Below are 19,736 nucleotides of genomic sequence, written 5' to 3'. Positions count from 1 at the left end.
CTCTCTCTCTCTCTCTCTCTCTCTCACACACACACACACACACACACACACACACACACACACACACACACACACACACACACACACACACACACACACACACACACACACACACACACACACACACACACACAGGGCCACAAACACTGAACAGGACTTCATTTCAGATTTCAGAGTTATAAATATTCCCTTTTGACTTCCCATATCATCTGTTCGACTCCCATTTCAGTACTCCTGTTTCCTAGCTACCCCATTTCAGTGCTCCTATTTCCTAGCTACTCCCATTTCACCGCCACCACATCTCCTTCCCATAACCCATAGCCCATTATAATCATTACTCCTGCCATTTCTCACACTCATGGCCGTTAATGGACTTCCTTCCTTACTCTCTTGCTTTTAGTGTTATCGCCCCTGTATGTGTGTGTGTGTGTGTGTGTGTGTGTGTGTGTGTGTGTGTGTGTGTGTGTGTGTGTTTGTGTGTGTGTGTGTGTGTGTTTTGTGTGCGTGTTTGTGTGTGTGTGCAATTTTCCCTTTATTTTTGTGTTTTTTGTATTGGGGTGATTTTTTGTAATGTCTAGTGTGGTATTTATATTTCTCTCTCTCTCTCTCTCTCTCTCTCTCTCTCTCTCTCTCTCTCTCTGTTTTCTCTGCCTCGTCACTGTTTGCTCTTCCCTGGAGGCGGGTCTTAAGTAATTATTGTTGTATCCACACTACATCCACATCCTCATCCACAACATCTTCCGCATCTTTATCCACACTATTTTCCGCTCTGTAGTCCATGCCACATACACATCCACATCACACCGCAATCATCCACATCATAAACATCCTCATCCACACCACTGCCATCATTATCTTTGTCCTTGCCACTATCATCCACATCCCCATCCCCATCCTCACCATCATCATCCACTTCCTAATCCACACAACCATCATCCACATCCTCAGCCACACCACCATCATCCACTTCCTCATCCTCATTACTGTCATCCACATCCTCATCCTCGCCACTATCATCTACTTCCTAATACACACAACTATCATCCACATCCCCATCCTCGCCATCATCATCCACATCTTCATCCACACCGCCATCATTCAGTATCGCCCACACCACCATCCCAACCTCCATTTATAGCTACACCCACACCCAAAACCCTCATCTGCTACACCTCCACACCATTAGCGACACTACTTTCACATGTCCAGCTTCATTATATCTTCATCCACACCCACCCCACCACCACATCCACACCACATCGACATCAACACCAAGGTCTTCACCACATGGACACCCACACCACATCCACAGCCACACCTCCCTCCACACGCCACCAACAATCACAACCACACCCACACAGTCACCTACGAGAACACACATCCATGCTAAAACTTTCATCACATCTACATCCACAGCCGCAACACGACCACATCCACATCCACACCACACTCGCTAACACCACACCCACACCACCATCTACACCTCCCTACCATCCACTTGTAAACACCCACATCTATCCCACACGAACATCTCATCACAGTCCACACAAATACCATCTTCCAAACCACATCCACATCCACACCTACTTTTCTTTTATTTATATGTGCTACGTTGTTTCTCTGTTCTATATATAAACTGCAATTATATGAGCTAGCTTGTGTGTGTGTGTGTGTGTGTGTGTGTGTGTGTGTGTGTGTGTGTGTGTGTGTGTGTGTGAGTGAGTGAGTGTGTGTGCGCGCGCTAGTTGTTCCTAGCTCTCTGCATTTATCATAAGTTGTGTGTGTATGTTAACGTGTGCCATGAGTGAGTCTCTGTGTGTGTTTGTGTGCTGTATTTACAGCTGTATGATTTGCATATCGCTTATGTGTGTGTCTACATCATTGTGTGGGCCATGGGTGCTTGAGAAAGAGAGAGAGAGAGAGTAAATGAAATAGTGTTTATGGGCAACATTTGTGGAGGACAATATTGGGCCCCTTGTAATCAGTGTTATTGTCCACACACACACACACACACACACACACACACACACACACACACACACACACACACACACACACACACACACACACACACACACACACACACACACACAAGGTTTCACTAGGCTCAGCAATACCTGGAAATAGATTTAACCGATAAGTGGAATGCTTTACTACGATAACATTTTCTGTTTTGATCGTGCAACCAACATTTATTTATTTTTTTACTAAGGAATGACAATGAAATTCAAGAGTTAGATGTAGCTTTCATTACTTCTTCTAGTACATGTGGCAGTTCCTGAGTTGATTAATACCATCTGAAGGCATCAAGAATGTAATAAAATCAAACTTCATCATATACAGTATGTCTATGGATCGTGGTTGGGAAAGAATCACGACTTTGCGTGTTTATTATTTTTGCATGTTAAGTTTGTGCATATGCTAGATAGTTGATCCGTTTTCTAATGATCGTTGGTCCTTGCAGGTTTACCACATTGCATGAAACACCATCATTTTTCACTGCTTGGGTTCTGATCTCCGCCCATTCAGGATTGGTGTGGTATTAATCTTTTGACTGCTACGATTTCTTCACTAAACCAAGTCACCTGGTATTGGTCTGAATATGTGCCAAAGAGTGTCTAATAACGCAGGAGGGTTAATGGAGATATCGTTTAGCCTCTGGTGGGCTGGAATTTTTCTGAGTTGAAGAAAACCGATGGAGGTGTTTTTATAACGTGTCAGTGGGTGCTGTGAAAGATGAGACTCTTTTAACGCTTTCTCAAATCTGTTCCCCGCACCATTTTGGCATCGGTCTTGCGTTCTTTCGATCAACAGCACACTACCCTGCTATCTGACCACCATATCATCTGTGGTATGTATTTAGAGAACAACGTCTTTGGATCTTATTATGAGACTTATACCATTTGTGAATCATATTTTAGGGTTTTAACGTTGTGAATCATATCCTAAAGTTATAACGTTTGTGGATCATATTTTGGGGTTACAACGTTAGTGAATATTTTTGGGTTTAAACGTTTGTGGATCCTACTGAAAAAGTTAAAACATCTGTGGATCTAATGTGGGAGATCACTGCGTTTGTGGAGTATATGAGGTTAAAGCCTATACGATATCACATTAGCTACTTCCACAATGACCTCTGGCTTTAAAATTGCAACCTTCAAGCAGTTTTATTCAGCCTGGGAGAAACTATCGATTTTGTGGGGTTAAGCGTTAATAAACTACTTCTAAAATGTCTGGGCAAACGCTAACCATCTTCAGTACGAAATCTGTTTTTTTTTTCTTTTTTTTTTTAGTATGTTCTTGCTACTGCCAGAAAATTGCATTCAGATGAGACAAGTGCTTTCGTCGCTAACGGTAACGTGAAGTTTTTACACAGACAGACAACCGACAGACTGACGAAGATAGATCACAGACAGACTGTAGACAGACAAAAACAGATGACAGACAAGCAACAGACAAATAGATAACTGGCAGCCAGCAGTCAGACAACAGACGGACAGACCACCGATAGAAAGACAGCGAACAAAGAGACGTGTAACAGATAAACAACAAAAAGACAGGCAACGGACAGGCAGACATCCAACAGACAAAAAACCAACACACAGAGAATAAGCCGAGCGACACGACGGCTGAAATCATGCTATTTTTACAACCCCTCATTCACTTCCTTCGCGGCGTCAAAAACACAATAATGTACGTCGTGAAACTGGTTCTGTGTTTCATGGCCGCCTCAAGTGAGCAGAATTACCACCACTGCCATGACGTCTTTTCAAAATCATAATCCTGGAAGATACGGACGATTTTATTCAGCTTTAATGAACGTCCTGGAAATGAAGGGGTTATTGAAGTCTGTATCTAACTCTCCCAGCATGAAGAGTCTCTCTCAGCCTCTCCAACCCATGACCTAAAGTGTGCTTAGTTCTCGCCGCGGCATTTCCTCAGTTTTATGTTGTCCGCTTATAGTGAAAGTTGGACCTAATCTCTCCACTTCTGAAAAAGCCTCCCCTAACCTGAATAAATGTGGATGTAGCAACCGTAAAATAAAATATACAATACATCATCGAACTAAGATTAAACTGAATAAAATCGTCTGTCGAGAATAAGTAGTGATGGGGAGTGTTAGTGATTGATGTGCAAATGTGCTAGTGTTATGTTTTTCGCAGTATTGTCCGAACTGATGCCATTTACTCAGGCTAACACTAAGCTATTTTATTTTTACCTGTGGTTCAGTCAGTCGTAGGGTTACAGACTCCCTTGGTCAACCCTCTACTTTGCTCAACTGTTTTATTCAAGCTGACACCAGGTAATTTTTATATAACGCAGAAAATCACACTGCAGTCAAAGGCTTAAGGGTGATATTGGCTGGATGGTGTTAGTTGCGGTAAGAAAGACATTCATGGCGGTCGGAATTGTGGTAGCGATGGTGGTAGTGGTGGTAGTTGTGTCAGTGGTGGTGGTGGTGGTGATGATGATGCAATTGACGAGCTGGAGTAGGGGTGGTGGTAGTTGTTGTTGTTGTTGTTGGTGGTGGTGGTAGTGGTGGTGATGATGATAGTGATGGTAGGAATGGTAGTAACGGTGGTGGGGATAACAGTGATGGTGGTAGTGATAGGAATCGTATTATTGGTGGTACAGATGGTTGTAGTGGTTGCGTAAGGAGATAAAGTGATGTTGGTTATCAGTGTAGTCTATGCAAGATGGTGATAATCGTGGTGGTAATCGTGGTGTAAAAGGTGGTGGTAATGGTGGTAGGGATGGTGGTAGTCATAGTAGGGATGGTAGAAATTGTGGTATATATGATTGTGGTAGTGGTGATTCAGATTCAGGTTGTGGTGGTTGAGATGGTGGTAGTCGTGGTATATAAGATTGTTGTAGTGGTAGTAAAGGTGATGGTAGTGGTAGTAGGGATGATAGTAATTGCTGTAAAGAAGACTGTGGTAGTGGTGGTAGAAATGGTGGTACAGGCGGCAGAGATGGTGGTAGTGGTGGCAGGGATGGTGGTAGCGACGCACACTCACTCTCCAGTAAGTAGGTCAGCTCTCCTCGACCAAAATGTTGCGCGCACGCACGCACACACACACACACACACACACACACACACACACACACACACACACACACACACACACACACACACACATACACACACACACACACACACACACACACACACGTTCTTACCTCTGTATTCATTCTTCTGGTTTATTTTTATTCTCTTTTTTAGCCCTCATTTCCCTTTCCTTTTCTTTATTCTCCTTATCGAGGAGAGAGAGAGAGAGAGAGAGAGAGAGAGAGAGAGAAGGGGGGGAGAAGGGGTAGAGGAGGGAGTCATGGAGGGAGGGAGAGGCAGCCAGTGAGCGGTCAGTGAACCCTTCAAAAGTTAGCATCAGTGTGTTGTTACCAGGCCGCTGATAACCTTTACTGCGACACGCCCAGCCCTTACATATCAACCATGCAACACCCATATATGTGCCATGAATATATGTGTACGTTTATATGCAAATACCATAGATATTGTGTGTGTGTGTGTGTGTGTGTGTGTGTGTGTGTGTGTGTGTGTGTGTGTGTGAGAGAGAGAGAGAGAGAGAGAGAGAGAGCGAGAGAGAGAGATAGAAAGGCAGTTGTAAAGTCTGGCGCTTTGTATACTATCTGTCAATCAAGCCTTGCGTAAAATCACTAAAATGAAGCTTATTACTTTTCATTATTTATAGTTAGGTTGGGTTTATACATCTGTTAATTCTGTTCATACTCTTGTTTATGTTCTTCTGGTACCTATTATCACTATGTATGATTCTGTTATATGCTTATGTGGTGTTGATGTGGATGTGATTGGAGATGTTAAAAGAAATATTGTAAGATGATGTGGCCATATGGAGAGGAAAGAGAATAAGAGACTGACTAGAAGACTGCATGTGAGTGAGGTGAAGGGAGAGAGGAGGAGGAGATCAAGAATAACATGGATGGATAGAGCGGAGAGAAATATGGGAGAGGGGGGTGTGAGTTCGACGGAGGGCAGGCAAAATGCAGAGGACAAGGTAACTTGGAGCCGATTTGTTTGTGACTACCCCTTACAGTATTATGGCGTTTGGCAGTATATTGAGATAGTAAGATAATTCATATATAAACAAATATTATCTCAGTTTATATATTTCTTAGTACCCTGAACTTTTCTTGCCCCATCTGAAGTGTAGGGGTCCGGGGCTAGGCTAATCAGCCCAGCTATACTTAGGACAGCCATGATCCGTGTATATGCACCTGTTAATTCTCGGAAAATCCTTATCTTATTATTCTTCTGTTATTTGTATAGCATATGTTGCTGTCACTCAGTTCGGTCATATTTCTTACTTATCTTTTGACCTTTCCTCTCTCTTTCTCCCTTTCCTTATTTGTCCTTTCTTTGTTGCGTACTTCATTTGCCCTTTTTACGTATTCTCTCTCTCTCTCTCTCTCTCTCTCTCTCTCTCTCTCTCTCTCTCTCTCTCTCTCTCTCTCTCTCTCTCAGCGGATGGTGATATTATTATTATATTATTATTATTATTATTATTATTATTATTATTATTAGTCCGTGTGGGCGAGCGTACGTGCGTGCGTGCATGGGTCCTTGAGTCCGTAACACTTATGTGGGTGCGATATCTCCTGAACCTATCGAGGATTTCCACCAAACTTATGTCATTGGTGCAAGATGAGGAGATAATTAACTGATTAGGTCAGCAAAGTCAAGGGGCCAAAGGTCAGGGTCATTTGACTTAGTTTACCCTGGTGGGCTCGGTATCTCCAGAACCCCTCGACGGATTTCGACCAAACTTTTGCCGATGATACAATTTGAAAAGCCGACGAACTGATTAGGTCAGCAAGATCAAGGGGTCAAAGATCAAGGTCATGTGGGTATGGGCGCTGTCTCTCGTGAATCTCTCGACGGATTACGACCAAACTTTTTTCAGTATGAAGGGATTATGAAATGATTAAATCATCAAGGTAAGTGGATCAAAGATCGAGGTCATATGGGGTCTACTTAATTTATCGTTAGTCTCAATTCAAACAATGGACCCAGTCATGGAGGTTGTAGGGAGAGTCCGTGCGCAAGGCCTGGCGGAGGCATGCCTCTGGCCCGAATTCTCGATATTTCATTTATTATTATTATTATTATTATTATTATTATTATTATTATTATTATTAGCTACCGTATCGTTATCATATCCGTCTCCACTTATCAAAGACTGCCAGCATCTCATCCTCTCCTCCCTATATCTTATCATAGTTATCTCCGCTGAATTGCTCTTTTGCTTTTGAATTTTACAGTATATAATAATCTTCATAATTTTTTCAACTTTTCAGTATTTCTTAACCAGTACTTTATCAGGCTGCATTCGTAGTATATATCGCTTTATTCAGCACATTTGAGTCAGCTTAAAATGACTCTTAAAACAAGCTTGTATTTCCTTGCCGGATAGCGCTCTTAGGCTCTTATGACTCACTCTCGCTTACTAAAATGGCCTGGCGTTAGCTGGAAGATTATCATTAGAATTATCTCGACCGTAAAGGGGTTTGTGGTACTGGTATTAACACTTCCAGGCTCAGATGATACACTCTCGGATGAATAAAATCGTCTGGCGGTAGCTGGAAAAGAATACTAGAGTTGTCCCGACCGTAGAAGAGCCAACCTAAACTGATTTCTCATTCTACATAGCCCAAGCGAATTTATATAATGAAATATCGAACTCGCTTCTTTGTTATGAATCGTGTTATTTGTTATGCCTCACGTACAAATTAGCACTTCATCATAGTGTCAGGAGAGCTCAGAGAGAGAGAGAGAGAGAGAGAGAGAGAGAGACCAAGTTCTCGGTGGAGAGATAAGAAGTAGGAGCATGTAATGGAGGGTAGTGTGTCGTGGAAAAAATGGGTCTTTACTGAGTAGGGGCAGAAACACCAAGAGGTTCTTTTGTTGATGCTAGTAGGGACAGAAACACCACGAGGTCCTTTTCTTGATGCCACAGTTCATAGTATACGGCGTCAGGCAATAGACAAATAGGAAGAGGAGAAGGACGCGTTTATTTCAGTTGATTAGGCACTGGAGTTGTAACTTTATAATTATCATGAATAGACAGTAATTATTGTTGACTTTGAGCTAGAAAGTTCTGAATTTGGGAGGGAATCGAAAATTTAGTTGACCCTTTCAGTAGGATGATGTAATTATTGTTTCTCTTTAGGGACGATTTGATTCACTTTAAAGGAAAATGAAGAAGTTAAAGGAGATATGTTTAACCTTTTCAGAAGTACCCTTTGCTCTTAAAATATATAAAAAATGATGTGGTAACAGCAAGAATGAAACATAATGACGTACAGGTATTTATGATGATTCGGTTAACTGGGCTCGATTACACCATATTAATTCTACTATTAAAATCTGTATGTATTGATATCGTAAACTTCTGGGTATAAGTATTAGGGGAACTAGAGATAAGATTAGGACTATTTGTTTGTGTGTGCATTTATCAGCGCTGACGAGGAAAAGTGTTTATCCTTACTCTTCTACGTCGGAAAACTGGAATTGTGTGTGTGTGTGTGTGTGTGTGTGTGTAAAAACATTATACAGACAACATACAACTATACAGACAACATGCAAGAGAATGTTAAGGTAAAATATTCAGAGTAAATTCTAAATGAAAAGGTGCAACGAAGCTTCTTGCATCACCTAGAATCCTCACCCATATACCAAACTCCTCGAGTTCGTAAAGTCTCTTCGTATAAATAAATTCACGCGTTAGTAGTATGAATTAAATGGGAAATAATTATCATCGAATTGAGAGGGTTAAATACCTCGGAATTCGTTGTACACTTTCGCATCTGTAACGTAGGGTTGGTGGAGGTTTAGTGCCCCTCCCTGTAAAACAATTAACTCTAAGCCCTGTGCCACCCCATTTGGGATACATGGCGTCTGGCAATGAATGAATGAATGATGAAAATAAATTTCTAACAGGCTCTTTAAAAATAATGCATCGGAATTCACCGCACACTCGCCTATGTGAATAAATTCTTGACAGGCTCCTCAAAAGCAATGCACTGGAATTCATTGCACACTAACTCTAATAAATTCTTTGTCAGTTCCTCAGAAACAATACATGTGAATTCATTGCACAGTTTCGCATACGTTAATAAATTCTAAGCAGGCTCCTCATAAATAATCCACTTCCTTAAATAAATTCCTGACGGGGCCCTCAAAATCCATGCCATAAATCATACATATTAGTGCTCTTTGCTAACAAGTTTTTCTTTTCATCTTTTCATCTCATTTATCTGACTTCGGTTCGTCCGCCTTAACTCTGTCTCTCCTATCCTTGTCCCTTTCAACCTGTAGATAGCAGTGCAGGTAGAGTAGGCTAGGATAACGGGAAGGGGCGCGACGGGGATCCCCATCCACTCATCCATCCATCCACCCCTAACACTCCCTGCCACTTGCCCTTCCACTCACCCCATACATACCCTCCTGGCAACTACACTACACACACACACACACACACACACACACACACACACACACACACACACACACACACACCTACGTCATACACCAGGACCCACCCACCAGCCAACACTGTGCACACCCACCCACAAGTCCACCTACATCTAGCACCCACACCCGCCCGCCCACCCATAACGTACGGGCAGTAACTCGACCTCCTCCAGTCTTGGTCTGTAGAGAGAATTGGGTCCTGCAGGGTTAGTGTGTTGAGCCGTGAAGGGTGAGGGTGGAGACGGAGAGGGGGAAGGAGGAGAAAGGAAGAGTGGAGAGGGAGGGAGAGGGCAAGAATAGGGGCACAGGGAGGAGAGGGGAAGAACACAGATAATGAGGGAGGGGAGAAAGAAGATCTAAGGGGGAGGGAGGGGAAGAGTATAGACAGGAGAGGGGATGATTAGAGAAATAAGGGGAGGGGAAGAGTAGAGAGAGGTGGGGAGGCAGAGGGAAACATTTGAGACATAAGGAAGAGAAGAAAATCAGACAAGTGAGAGAGGGGGTTGAGGGCAAAAGTAGAGAGAGAGAACGAGGAAATAGTACGAGTAAAGACAGAGGAAGAAGGGAAGGTGAGAAATGATTCCAAAGACGGAGAGGGAAAGTGGAAGGGTAGAGACAGGGGGGGGGGAAGAGAGAAAGAGAGAGAGAGAGAGGGGGGGGGAATGGGCGGGGTTACAGGCGGTGGGCGGGGTCTTGCTCACACACACACGTGGTTGGGCTGGGGTGGCGCGAGAGGGACTAGTAGGGCGGCCAGTCAGTTAGTAAGTGTTGAGCCGCGATCGTGCCTTCATGTGCCTTCTCTCGCCTCCCCTTTTTTCCCGCTTTGGCTAAGGTGGCCGGAGAGAGAGAGAGAGGGAGAAAGAGAGAGGTACGGCTCCTTCCTACCTCACATTTTTCTCTCCCTTACCTCCTCCCTCGATCCCCTTCAGGAGGTACCTCAAACGGGGACTTCACAGGAGGTTATGTCGAACGGGAGCCAGGAAGTGTTGTGTTTACTTTGTGTTGTTGCCTCCAAGCCCTCACTGGTAGGCAGGTTGTGATGAGAGTGGCTGTGGCTGTGGTGGTGGTGGTGGTGGCAGCTGTGATAGAGACTGCCGTGGCTGATGTAAAGGTGGCCGTGGTGGTGATGGCAGACCTGTGGCAGAGTTTCTTTGGCTTGAGTTGTATTGACGTGAGACTGTCCATGACAATCTGTGTACAAGTATCACAGAGTGACAGTAGCTAGGCTGTAGTAGAGATTGCTGTGCCTAGTCTAGTTATAATACTTTGGCACTGTTAAAGATAATATAGAAGAAATATCATTATCATTACCAAAGAAAAATCACCCCAACTGCCTTCCTCCTGCAGCGCCTTCTGCTGTAGTAAAGCGACAGCAGTGAGAATAACGACTATATTCTAAGTGACAGGAGGATTCGTAGCGTCTCTTCCTCAGCAATTTATTTTGCAGATTTGCACCATAGTATCCTCCTGTATGTTACAAATGCAAACTATGCCGAGTTATGTAACATACAGGGCAATAGTAAGATGTACTATACAAAATAAATTGCCAAGGAACAGGTGTTACGACGCCCCCCTGTCAATTAGAATAGGGGTAAGGCAGGCCACCTAAACACCACCACCCATGTCCTCGCCCCTCACCGCAGTGGCAGTAAACAACTCGGTCCTTATCATAATTCAGAGATAAACAAGACGAGTGGTACGGGACCGTTGCCAGAACTGAGTGAAAGACATGCCATACTATAAATTCCCTCATTCTTGCTACTGAAGGAGGAGGAGGGCTTGGAGGTGGAGTGAGTCGTAAGAACAGTGTACCGTAGCTCAGTGTAAATGTTATCCTGGTACACCTGCACCCAGTACCGTAGCCAGTGTACCACTGGGAAAGAGAGGGAGAAAGAAAAAAAAAATGTTCCGAGGTCAGTGAACTCTGGAGCACCGTAGCAATAAGTCAGGCTGAGCGACCGCACGCGTATGCCTTCATTTTTCTCTTTCATTATTACCTCTTTTCATCATTGTTTTCTTCCAGTTGGCAGTGTAATTCTGAAAAAAAAAAAAAAAATGAAAATATACATACTGTAACGGTGGAGAAAAATTGATCAGAAAGTGAGAAGTGGGACAGAGGCGGTGTTCTTTTAAAAATGTAAATATGTACATGAACTGAGTGTAAAGGCAGAATAATAATAGTAATAATAATAATAATTGGTAAGGTGAAAAGTGGGACCTTGTTTTGAGAAAAGGTAAACTGGTGTTGTGTAAGTCAGTGTGTCAGTCCCACTTCGGCTGATCCCCTGAAACGTGAACCGGCAGAGTGGTAGAATCGTGTGGCCCTGCACACCATCATGTGACTCTACTTAACATCGAGTGGCCCAGCATCGCATCGTGTGGTTCAGCATCGCATATTGTGGTTCAGCATGACATTGTGTAGTTCAGTATAGCATCGTGTGGCCCAGCATAGCATCAAGTGGCCCAGCATAGCATTGTGTGGTCCAACATACTATCATTTGTGGCCCAGCATAGCATCGTGTGGCTCGGCATAGCATCGTGTGGCCCTGCATCATGTGTTCATCCCAGATTAGCTGAGTCGAGGCACAGCAGCAAAAGTTGACCATCCCGTGTCTGTTTTACGCACAGGAACTTGGATCAGTCGTACTTGGGCTCGCAAAAAGGATAGTCACAGGGGGTCACGAGGAGGGTAGCACAGATTGTTAACACCCTAGGAGTCCCCCCTTTATCCCCGCTCTTGTGGTGAAAGAGTGGGACAGATAATAACCCAGATCCCCCCCCCCCTCCTCGTCCCCTTCTCTTCCCCCCAACTTCTGCCTGTGTTGGTGGTGGACTGGTGAAGACGTGGTGATGACCCAGTGGTGTGTGGTGGTGATGGGGTGGTGACGGGGCGCAGGTGTGGCGGCGAAACACACCTGCCACACACCTCAGGGAGGACTGCTGTGCCAAGATGGACTCTATCTGGTCCACCCGCCGCTACGCCCCCGTCACAGTGGACATCGACCTCTTGACGCTCAAAGGCAAGAAGATCCTCAAGGCCGCGTCCGAAAAGACTAAGCGCACCAAGCCTCAGGGCACCACACAGCCGGGCCTCCGTCAGCACCTGCAGAGGAACCAGAACTCGCACATCAGCCTCCAGATGGACCCGTCGGAGGGAGAACCACTCAAGCACAACACCGGCGACCTGCCCACCATAGCACCGTAAGTACACTATAGCACCGTAAGTCCCTCTGGCTCACCCTGACCTTGAGTCTGTCTCACTCATCTGTTGAATCACTACCTCTACTAATTTAATGTTGTGTTGAACTACTGTGATATAGCAGTGGACCTAACCCGTACTGCTTTTCCATTATGACATGTCTAACTTTGTTAAATTATAATTAATGTAATTTTACCGGTGTTACAATATATTTTTACTTGGATACAGTACAAATGCTCAAGCTAAGCATTCACTCAAGTGCCAATAATTACCATAGTGTTTTACCACTTAACTGTCTTGCATTGCCCACTAACCTACACAAACCTCCAGCGCATAACACTTCTAACTCTGTCCTTAGGAAGCTGGGCGTGACCTTGACCCCTTCACTGTGGTGTAGCGATGACAATAGTGTCTGACGTCACTCACAGTTTATATTTACACCGTTGCCAGCTTGAAAGAACAGTGGGCAAATCTCTTTCAATTTCCATTCCGCTTATACTTTACCAGCTTCATCCTTTACTGGTTCGTCAATCATCACTTACGTTTGTCACTTCGTTGCTACTGGCTTGGAGAGTGAATCACTGAAGAAGATATTCATGGTGGTTTACAGTACAGTCACGGAGAAAGTTGGTGTACTTCACGTTTCATGATATCCGTCATCCTCCTCTATGATCCATTGCATCAGAAGTTGTCAAGGGGCACAGGAGCATACCAAGCCTCTCTCATCTTAGGAATATTATCTAGAAGAGGAAAATGAAGAGAGAAAAGAAGAGGTCAAATAGAAGGGGAACTTTTATCCCCAACTAAATAATCTTATCATGTCATGTTCGACAGCAGAGTGAATGAAAACATCTACAATGGCGAAAATGTTGCTGCTGCAATAAATTCAGCTGCATAGTACACTGAGATACTGCAGAAGATGACTGATCACTTTCTGTGCAGGCAACCCCTATATTTGTTTATTTTTTTTATTACCCACATGCGCATGGCATCCTGCTCCAATTTCCCTAATTGAACAGAAGACTGCGCCAGATGAAGTTTTTTACATTTTCGTGCGATAGCAGCCACTCAGACTTATTGACTGTGGTCCGACGTAGTGCAGACGATTGTGAAAACTTGCCTTATACCGAAACGAAGCTAGTGGTATCAGTGTCATCAATATATCGATATAACAAAACACCTTGAAAGTGAACAGAGCAGTAACAAACGTGAATGAGGGGATGAACAAGAAAAAGAAAACAAAACTCCATACACATCAAAGGCAGTGTTCCTTTCCAATGTATCTGTCCACCTTTCCAGGAAGCGGAAAATACTATATGTTTACATCCTGACTTTGTGTCTTGTGGGGGAGGGAACTGATTGAACGTCTTTCTTAGTTCCTCCAGGGCAGTCATCTTCATTCTAAACTTTGCCTAAAGCTTATCTCCAGAAGCGTAGAGTTTTCCTGATTCGTGTTTATCCATGGGAGGGTAATTATTGGGTGCCCTGGTTTAAGTGATCGAAATTCACTTGAGTCTAGGTTCCACTGCTTAAAATTCTTGCGTTTCCGGGTTCCACTGCTTAAAATTCTTGTGTTTCCGGGTCCCACTACTGATAATTCGTGTGATTCTGGGTTCAACTACTTAAAATTCTTGCGTTTCTGGGCTCCATTACTTAAAGTTCTTGCATTTCTGGGTTCCATTACTTAAGGTTCTTGTCTTTCTGGGTACCATTACTTAAAATGCTTGAGTTTCGGAATTCCAGTATGTATTTTTTTTTTCCTGGTTTCCATTTCTTAAAATTCTCTTGATTCTGAATTCCATTACATAAAACTCTCGTGCTTCTGGGTTCCAGCGCTTAAACTTCTCTTGAATCTAGGTTTTATGTGGGTGCTATCGTGCTCTAAGGAGTGCTTTAGTGAAACAGGTGATTACATAAAATAATAGATGTTATCACGAAATAATAGGGAGTGATGTTGAGTAGGTATTGAAAAAAAAAAAAAGGAAAAAAGAATCATGAACATACGGTGCTGTCTCAAAACAGGGGGTGCTATATTGAAGCCTGGGGTGCTGCCTTAAGACATACAGTACCACCTTAAAACCTGGGGCTTTACCTTAAAACTTGATGTCTGTCTTAAATATACGGTGGTGTCTGAAAACAATGGGTGCTGTCTTAAAACGTGGGGTGCCATATGGAAACATGGAGTGTCATCTTAGAACATGGATGCTATATTGAATCATGGTTAACTACGGTATATTTCTCAGTTACCTATTCTCTCTCTCTCTCTCTCTCTCTCTCTCTCTCTCTCTCTCTCTCTCTCTCTCTCTCTCTCTCAACTCGTAAAAGAACACCTGCAGGGTTCTTTGTACATGGAGTTCCCTAGAGCTTGGAGGAAATGCCATCAGACACGCAGATGAATATAGATCGATATTCACAGATAGACAGATAGATGAACAGATAGTTACACAGATAGAGATGGATAGGTATAGAGACAGATGGTAGATGGACTGATAAACGAAAAGCGCCTTATGGTAACTCATAATACACACACACACACACACACACACACACACACACACAGAGGATGGTACGTAATCACTTGCCCCAGAGGTAAAAAGCTTGCAGTTTTCAGCCAGCAGTTAACAAGGGCATGTCCATCTCTTTTTCTGTGGGTGTTGATGGTGAGGGAGTGAGGGATTGGTGTGGTAGGTACGGTTGTGTGGTAGGTTGTGTGATAGCGTCGTTGGTATGGTGGCATGATAGTATGGTAGACAGGAGTGTATGACAGTGTGGTTGGTAGGGTGCTGGGAAGGTTGGTGTGGTAGGGTGGTGTGGTAGGTATCGTGTTGTGGTAGTTAGGATAGGGTGGTGTGGTAGGTAGGATAGTGCCGCACAGTAAGTACGGTGGTTGATTAGGTAGGTAGGATGGTGTGGTATGTGATGTGGTTGGAAGGCTGGAGTGGTCGGAATGTTGACGTGGTAGCCAGAAGATAGGGTAGTATGGTGGTGTGGTAAGTAGGGTGGATGACTGTGTGGTAGGTAGGGTGGCACAATAGATCGATATGTTTGGTAGGATAGTATCGTTGGTTAGGGAGTACGGTAGGTAAGGTGATAAGGTTGACAGAATGATGCGTAGATACAAATAAATTGATGTATGGATATGTTAGGAAAGCTTAGATGTTATGGAGATATGGTAGGATAGTATGGTAGACCCAGTTTTGCAGATAGGGTAGGGTGATAAAATGTACAGAGTAGAACAATAGAAAACGGAATCCACGATACTTTTTATGTGAATACCATTGGCTTGTATTTGGCTTGGGGAAATCACAGATGACAGGTACCCTGTTTGTAGAATAAGTTCACACATCATAACCCACATTATGGAGTATTGCACAACGCATGCCAGACTAAGACGTAGAAAGGCATAGGAAGCCAATGGGATAACTCGATAGGAGCAGTCGCTTACCTGCGATCGACGGGGCTGCGCGGCCATGCTTTACCGGGACTGACCAACAGCTCTCATTTACTCGGCTAATTTTCCATTACTAGGGATGTTAAGTAGCTTACCTTGTCAGTATCTTGTGTTTGTTATTTATATCAAACATCCGGTCTCAGATCACTGACAGCAGAATAGAAGCATCTGGCGTTACCTGAAAAAAAAAAGAAAAAAAGTTCTCCCTATCATGAGAGGTTTAATGTAATCAGCTGTTTAATAAATTCATTCCATTATCTTACCTAAATTCATCATCTCTCTTTTTTTGCATCACCCTTGCCTAATCTGTCAATAACCTCTTTTATCTCAGTATTTCCTTCTTCATCACGTTTTATAACGTATCCTAATCTGCCAGCAACCCACTTAACTCATTTTCTTTTTTATCTCAATTCTCTAGATCTCTCTCTCTCTCTCTCTCTCTCTCTCTCTCTCTCTCTCTCTCTCTCTCTCTACCAATCACGTGAAAGAGAGAGCCTATCAGTCACGTCAAAGACAGCCTAGCCGACCCCACGTTCAAGTATGCCTTAGTGCCCATGCTCAAGTGTGACTGATGCCTAGGGTGATAATAAGGAGAGATACCCCTACAAAAGTGAGAGATACCCCTACCACAGGAGAGAGAGAGAGAGAGAGAGAGAGAGAGGGGGGGGATTTACTGTTGAGGTGAAGACGGGGTGAATGAGGAGAGTGAGATTGGAGAAGGAGAGCAGGAGGATGACTCAGAACAGGGAGAGGAGGGAAAAAGAAAAGGAAACGTGATGATAGAAAACAGAGAGAGGAAAAATGAGGAAGAGATTGAAATGAAGGAGAAAAGGAAGAGACAGGAAGGAAGGGATAAAGGAGAAAACGATGACAGAGAAGAATATTAGTACTGATAAAAGGGAAATGATAAAAGAGAGGGAAAGTAAGAGATATGGTAACGAATGAGATACAATAAGAAAAATACAGAAAGGATAAACTGATGGAGGTGAAATATGAAAAAGAGAGGGATTTAATGGTGGTGAAATGAGGCAAGGTCATCAAGCCCATCGAAAAATCGAGAAAGGATCAGACAGCGAAAGAAAAATGTAGAAAATGTTAGATTTTTTAAAAGGAGGTATAGCAAGGGTTGGATGGTGATAAGAGAATAAAAAAAGGGAGGGTTGTAATGAGAGGAAGATGGAGGAAGTAGAGATGGAATAACAAAGGATTGAAATGGGGGAGGAAAGATTCAACGTATGAAGGTATCAGATATTATTAACCTTGTGTGTGGTACGTAACTTTATCCTGTATACTCTCTCTCTCTCTCTCTCTCTCTCTCTCTCTCTCTCTCTCTCTCTCTCTCTCTGACCTACTGATCGTGCGCTCTTATCTTTTTTCTTGTCTTGTGTAACCACTTTTCTCTTCACCTCTGATGTTTCTTATCGAATTTCTCTTTGTGTTTTCCTTCTTTGTTTTAATTGTCTTATTCTTTTTTTCCTTACTGGGTTATCATCCTCCTTCTTACCCTAAGGAAATGTGTGTGTGTGTGTGTGTGTGTGTGTGTGTGTGTGTGTGTGTGTGTGTGTGTGTGTGAGAGAGAGAGAGAGAGAGAGGGAAAGAGAGAGACATACTCGTACAATCAGAGACTACACAAGAGAATGTAAAAGTAACAGTAACGTCGGATTTCCCAGTGAAATTCGAGTCAAGGTGTCTGAGCCATGATGTTACGGGCATTAGAAGTGGCCAAGTGATGCCCTGGGGGCCCAGCCTGGGAATGACTCGTGCTGAGCGAATTTCTTACACCCGCACAGAAGCTGCTTCTTGCAGGACTGATTTTCTGAGGGTTTTGCTAATCCCAGAATATTCGTTCGCTTGGCGTCTAATAAGTCAGTGTTCAGAGTAAGAACAGCGTTATTAGGAAATTTTTTGACGTTTTTTCGCTATCATGCAATAGCATTTACTGTTCTGCATATACTAACAAAAATTCCGTGATTAGAAATCGAACAGAACCAAAATTTGCAAAAAACAACACCTACCCATCCCACAGCGCAAATCTCGTGATGCTACCGTGACTCCCAGATGAAGCTTCGAATCCTACATGTCAGAGTCCATCGTATCATGCCAAAAGCCTTTGACAGGGATGAACGCCGGTGTGGGATGCTCGGGCAGTGCTGGAGCAAGCTGGTGGCTCGGCGACTTGTACGTGGAAGGCAGGCTAATTTTCTCCCCACTTTTAGACTTTACCAGCTTCATGGAAGTTTGCAGGGCTGGTGTGCTGTTCATGTAAGTGAGAGTGATGTGGTATATCAGATTGTTTATTTTGTCCATATGAAAAGGACTTACGTGGGTGCTGTGGTATTCTCTTCATCTGTGTAGTCGGATACTTTGCATTTTACTGGCTTTATTTTTGTGAGGATAGGAGTACATGCTGCTCAGTGAAATTATTCTAATAGACATTTTGGTCTTATTTGTCAAAGAAGTATAAAAGCAGTAGTCATGAATATGGAAGAGTGAGGGTGTGAAAGTGTCTCTGATCAGGCTATACTGGAGAGAGAGAGAGAGAGAGAGAGAGAGAGAGAGAGAGAGAGAGAGAGAGAGAGAGAGCCGAGGTAGGTATGAAAAGGGTGCAGTGTTTAACTTCAGCAGCGCAAACCTTCGACTAAGTTTACACACACACACACACACACACACACACACACACACACACACACACACACACACACACACACACACACACACACACACACACACACAGAGCAGTCAGCTATAGTCTTCTTTCTTCAGGATAGATTGCCAGTAACGAAAAAAATGAAAAGTTAAGAATTAATTACGACAGATAATCGCAAAGCCTAATTAAATCTCCTCATTTTTAGTTATTTTACTTCTTTAGAGATGAGAGGGTTTTATTCGCTCGTAAAGAATAGTCAGGCAGTGTATGTTGGTTTGGGTGTTGCTAGGTAGAGGTTCAGTAAAGTAGCGGGTAACCAATGAAAGGTACGGTAGAGGAGAGGGAAAGGGGAGGGGAGACGAATAAGGGAGAGCGAGGGGGAGGGGGAGAGGGAGGGGAGAAGAATGGAGGAGAGGGAGCAAGAAAGAGCAAAAATAGTAGGGAGAGAGGGGAGGGGAATATGAGGGCTATTCGAAGTTTCATCGCGGGAATTTCTGCCATATATGTATAAAACTTTAAATTATCTACGTAAAATTACCTTAATACTGAGAGAGAGAGAGAGAGAGAGAGAGAGAGAGGGAGGGGGGGTCACTTTTGCTGCTATGGTGTCCCGTATCTCATGGTGATAGTGGTCGCAGGGTTGAGAGGTGGAGTGGATGGTGGGGAAGTGCGTGGGGGTTGAAAGGGTGGGGAGGTAGAGGGGTAAGTGGAGGTGGGTGGACTGCTGGAAGGGGTAGAGAGGAGGAGAGGTAATTGGAATGGGTAGAAGAGGTGGACAGGTGAAGTGGTTAATGGTGTAATGGGGAGAGGTGTGTGCATGGAGCGTTATGTGGGTTAGGTAGAAGGGATGGGTGTGTGTAGAAGTTTTTACGGTGGGTGGAGAGGTTGGTAGGGTAGGTGGAGTGCTTAATGAGATAAGTGAGAGAGG

At 43.7% G+C, this 19,736-nt stretch overlaps 1 protein-coding gene across 1 annotated transcript in view; it reads left to right on the top strand.

Annotated features, from left to right (window-relative positions):
• Positions 1-12,461: 12,461 nt before the first annotated feature.
• Positions 12,462-19,736, top strand: part of E23 (ABC transporter G family member E23) — a 74,843-nt gene continuing 67,568 nt past the window's right edge. The window contains exon 1 of the mRNA XM_080279676.1: positions 12,462-12,712. Coding sequence (XP_080135802.1) covers positions 12,462-12,712 — 251 coding nt within the window. The remainder of the gene's footprint in view (positions 12,713-19,736) is intronic.

The sequence above is a fragment of the Coenobita brevimanus genome, chromosome 80 (assembly GCF_032717465.1).
Source record: "Coenobita brevimanus isolate Jiangsu-jjx chromosome 80, ASM3271746v2, whole genome shotgun sequence".
Taxonomy (NCBI): Eukaryota; Metazoa; Arthropoda; class Malacostraca; order Decapoda; family Coenobitidae; genus Coenobita; species Coenobita brevimanus.
The sequence above is the reverse complement of the archived record's forward strand: the minus strand, read 5'-3'. Positions and strand labels throughout refer to the sequence as shown.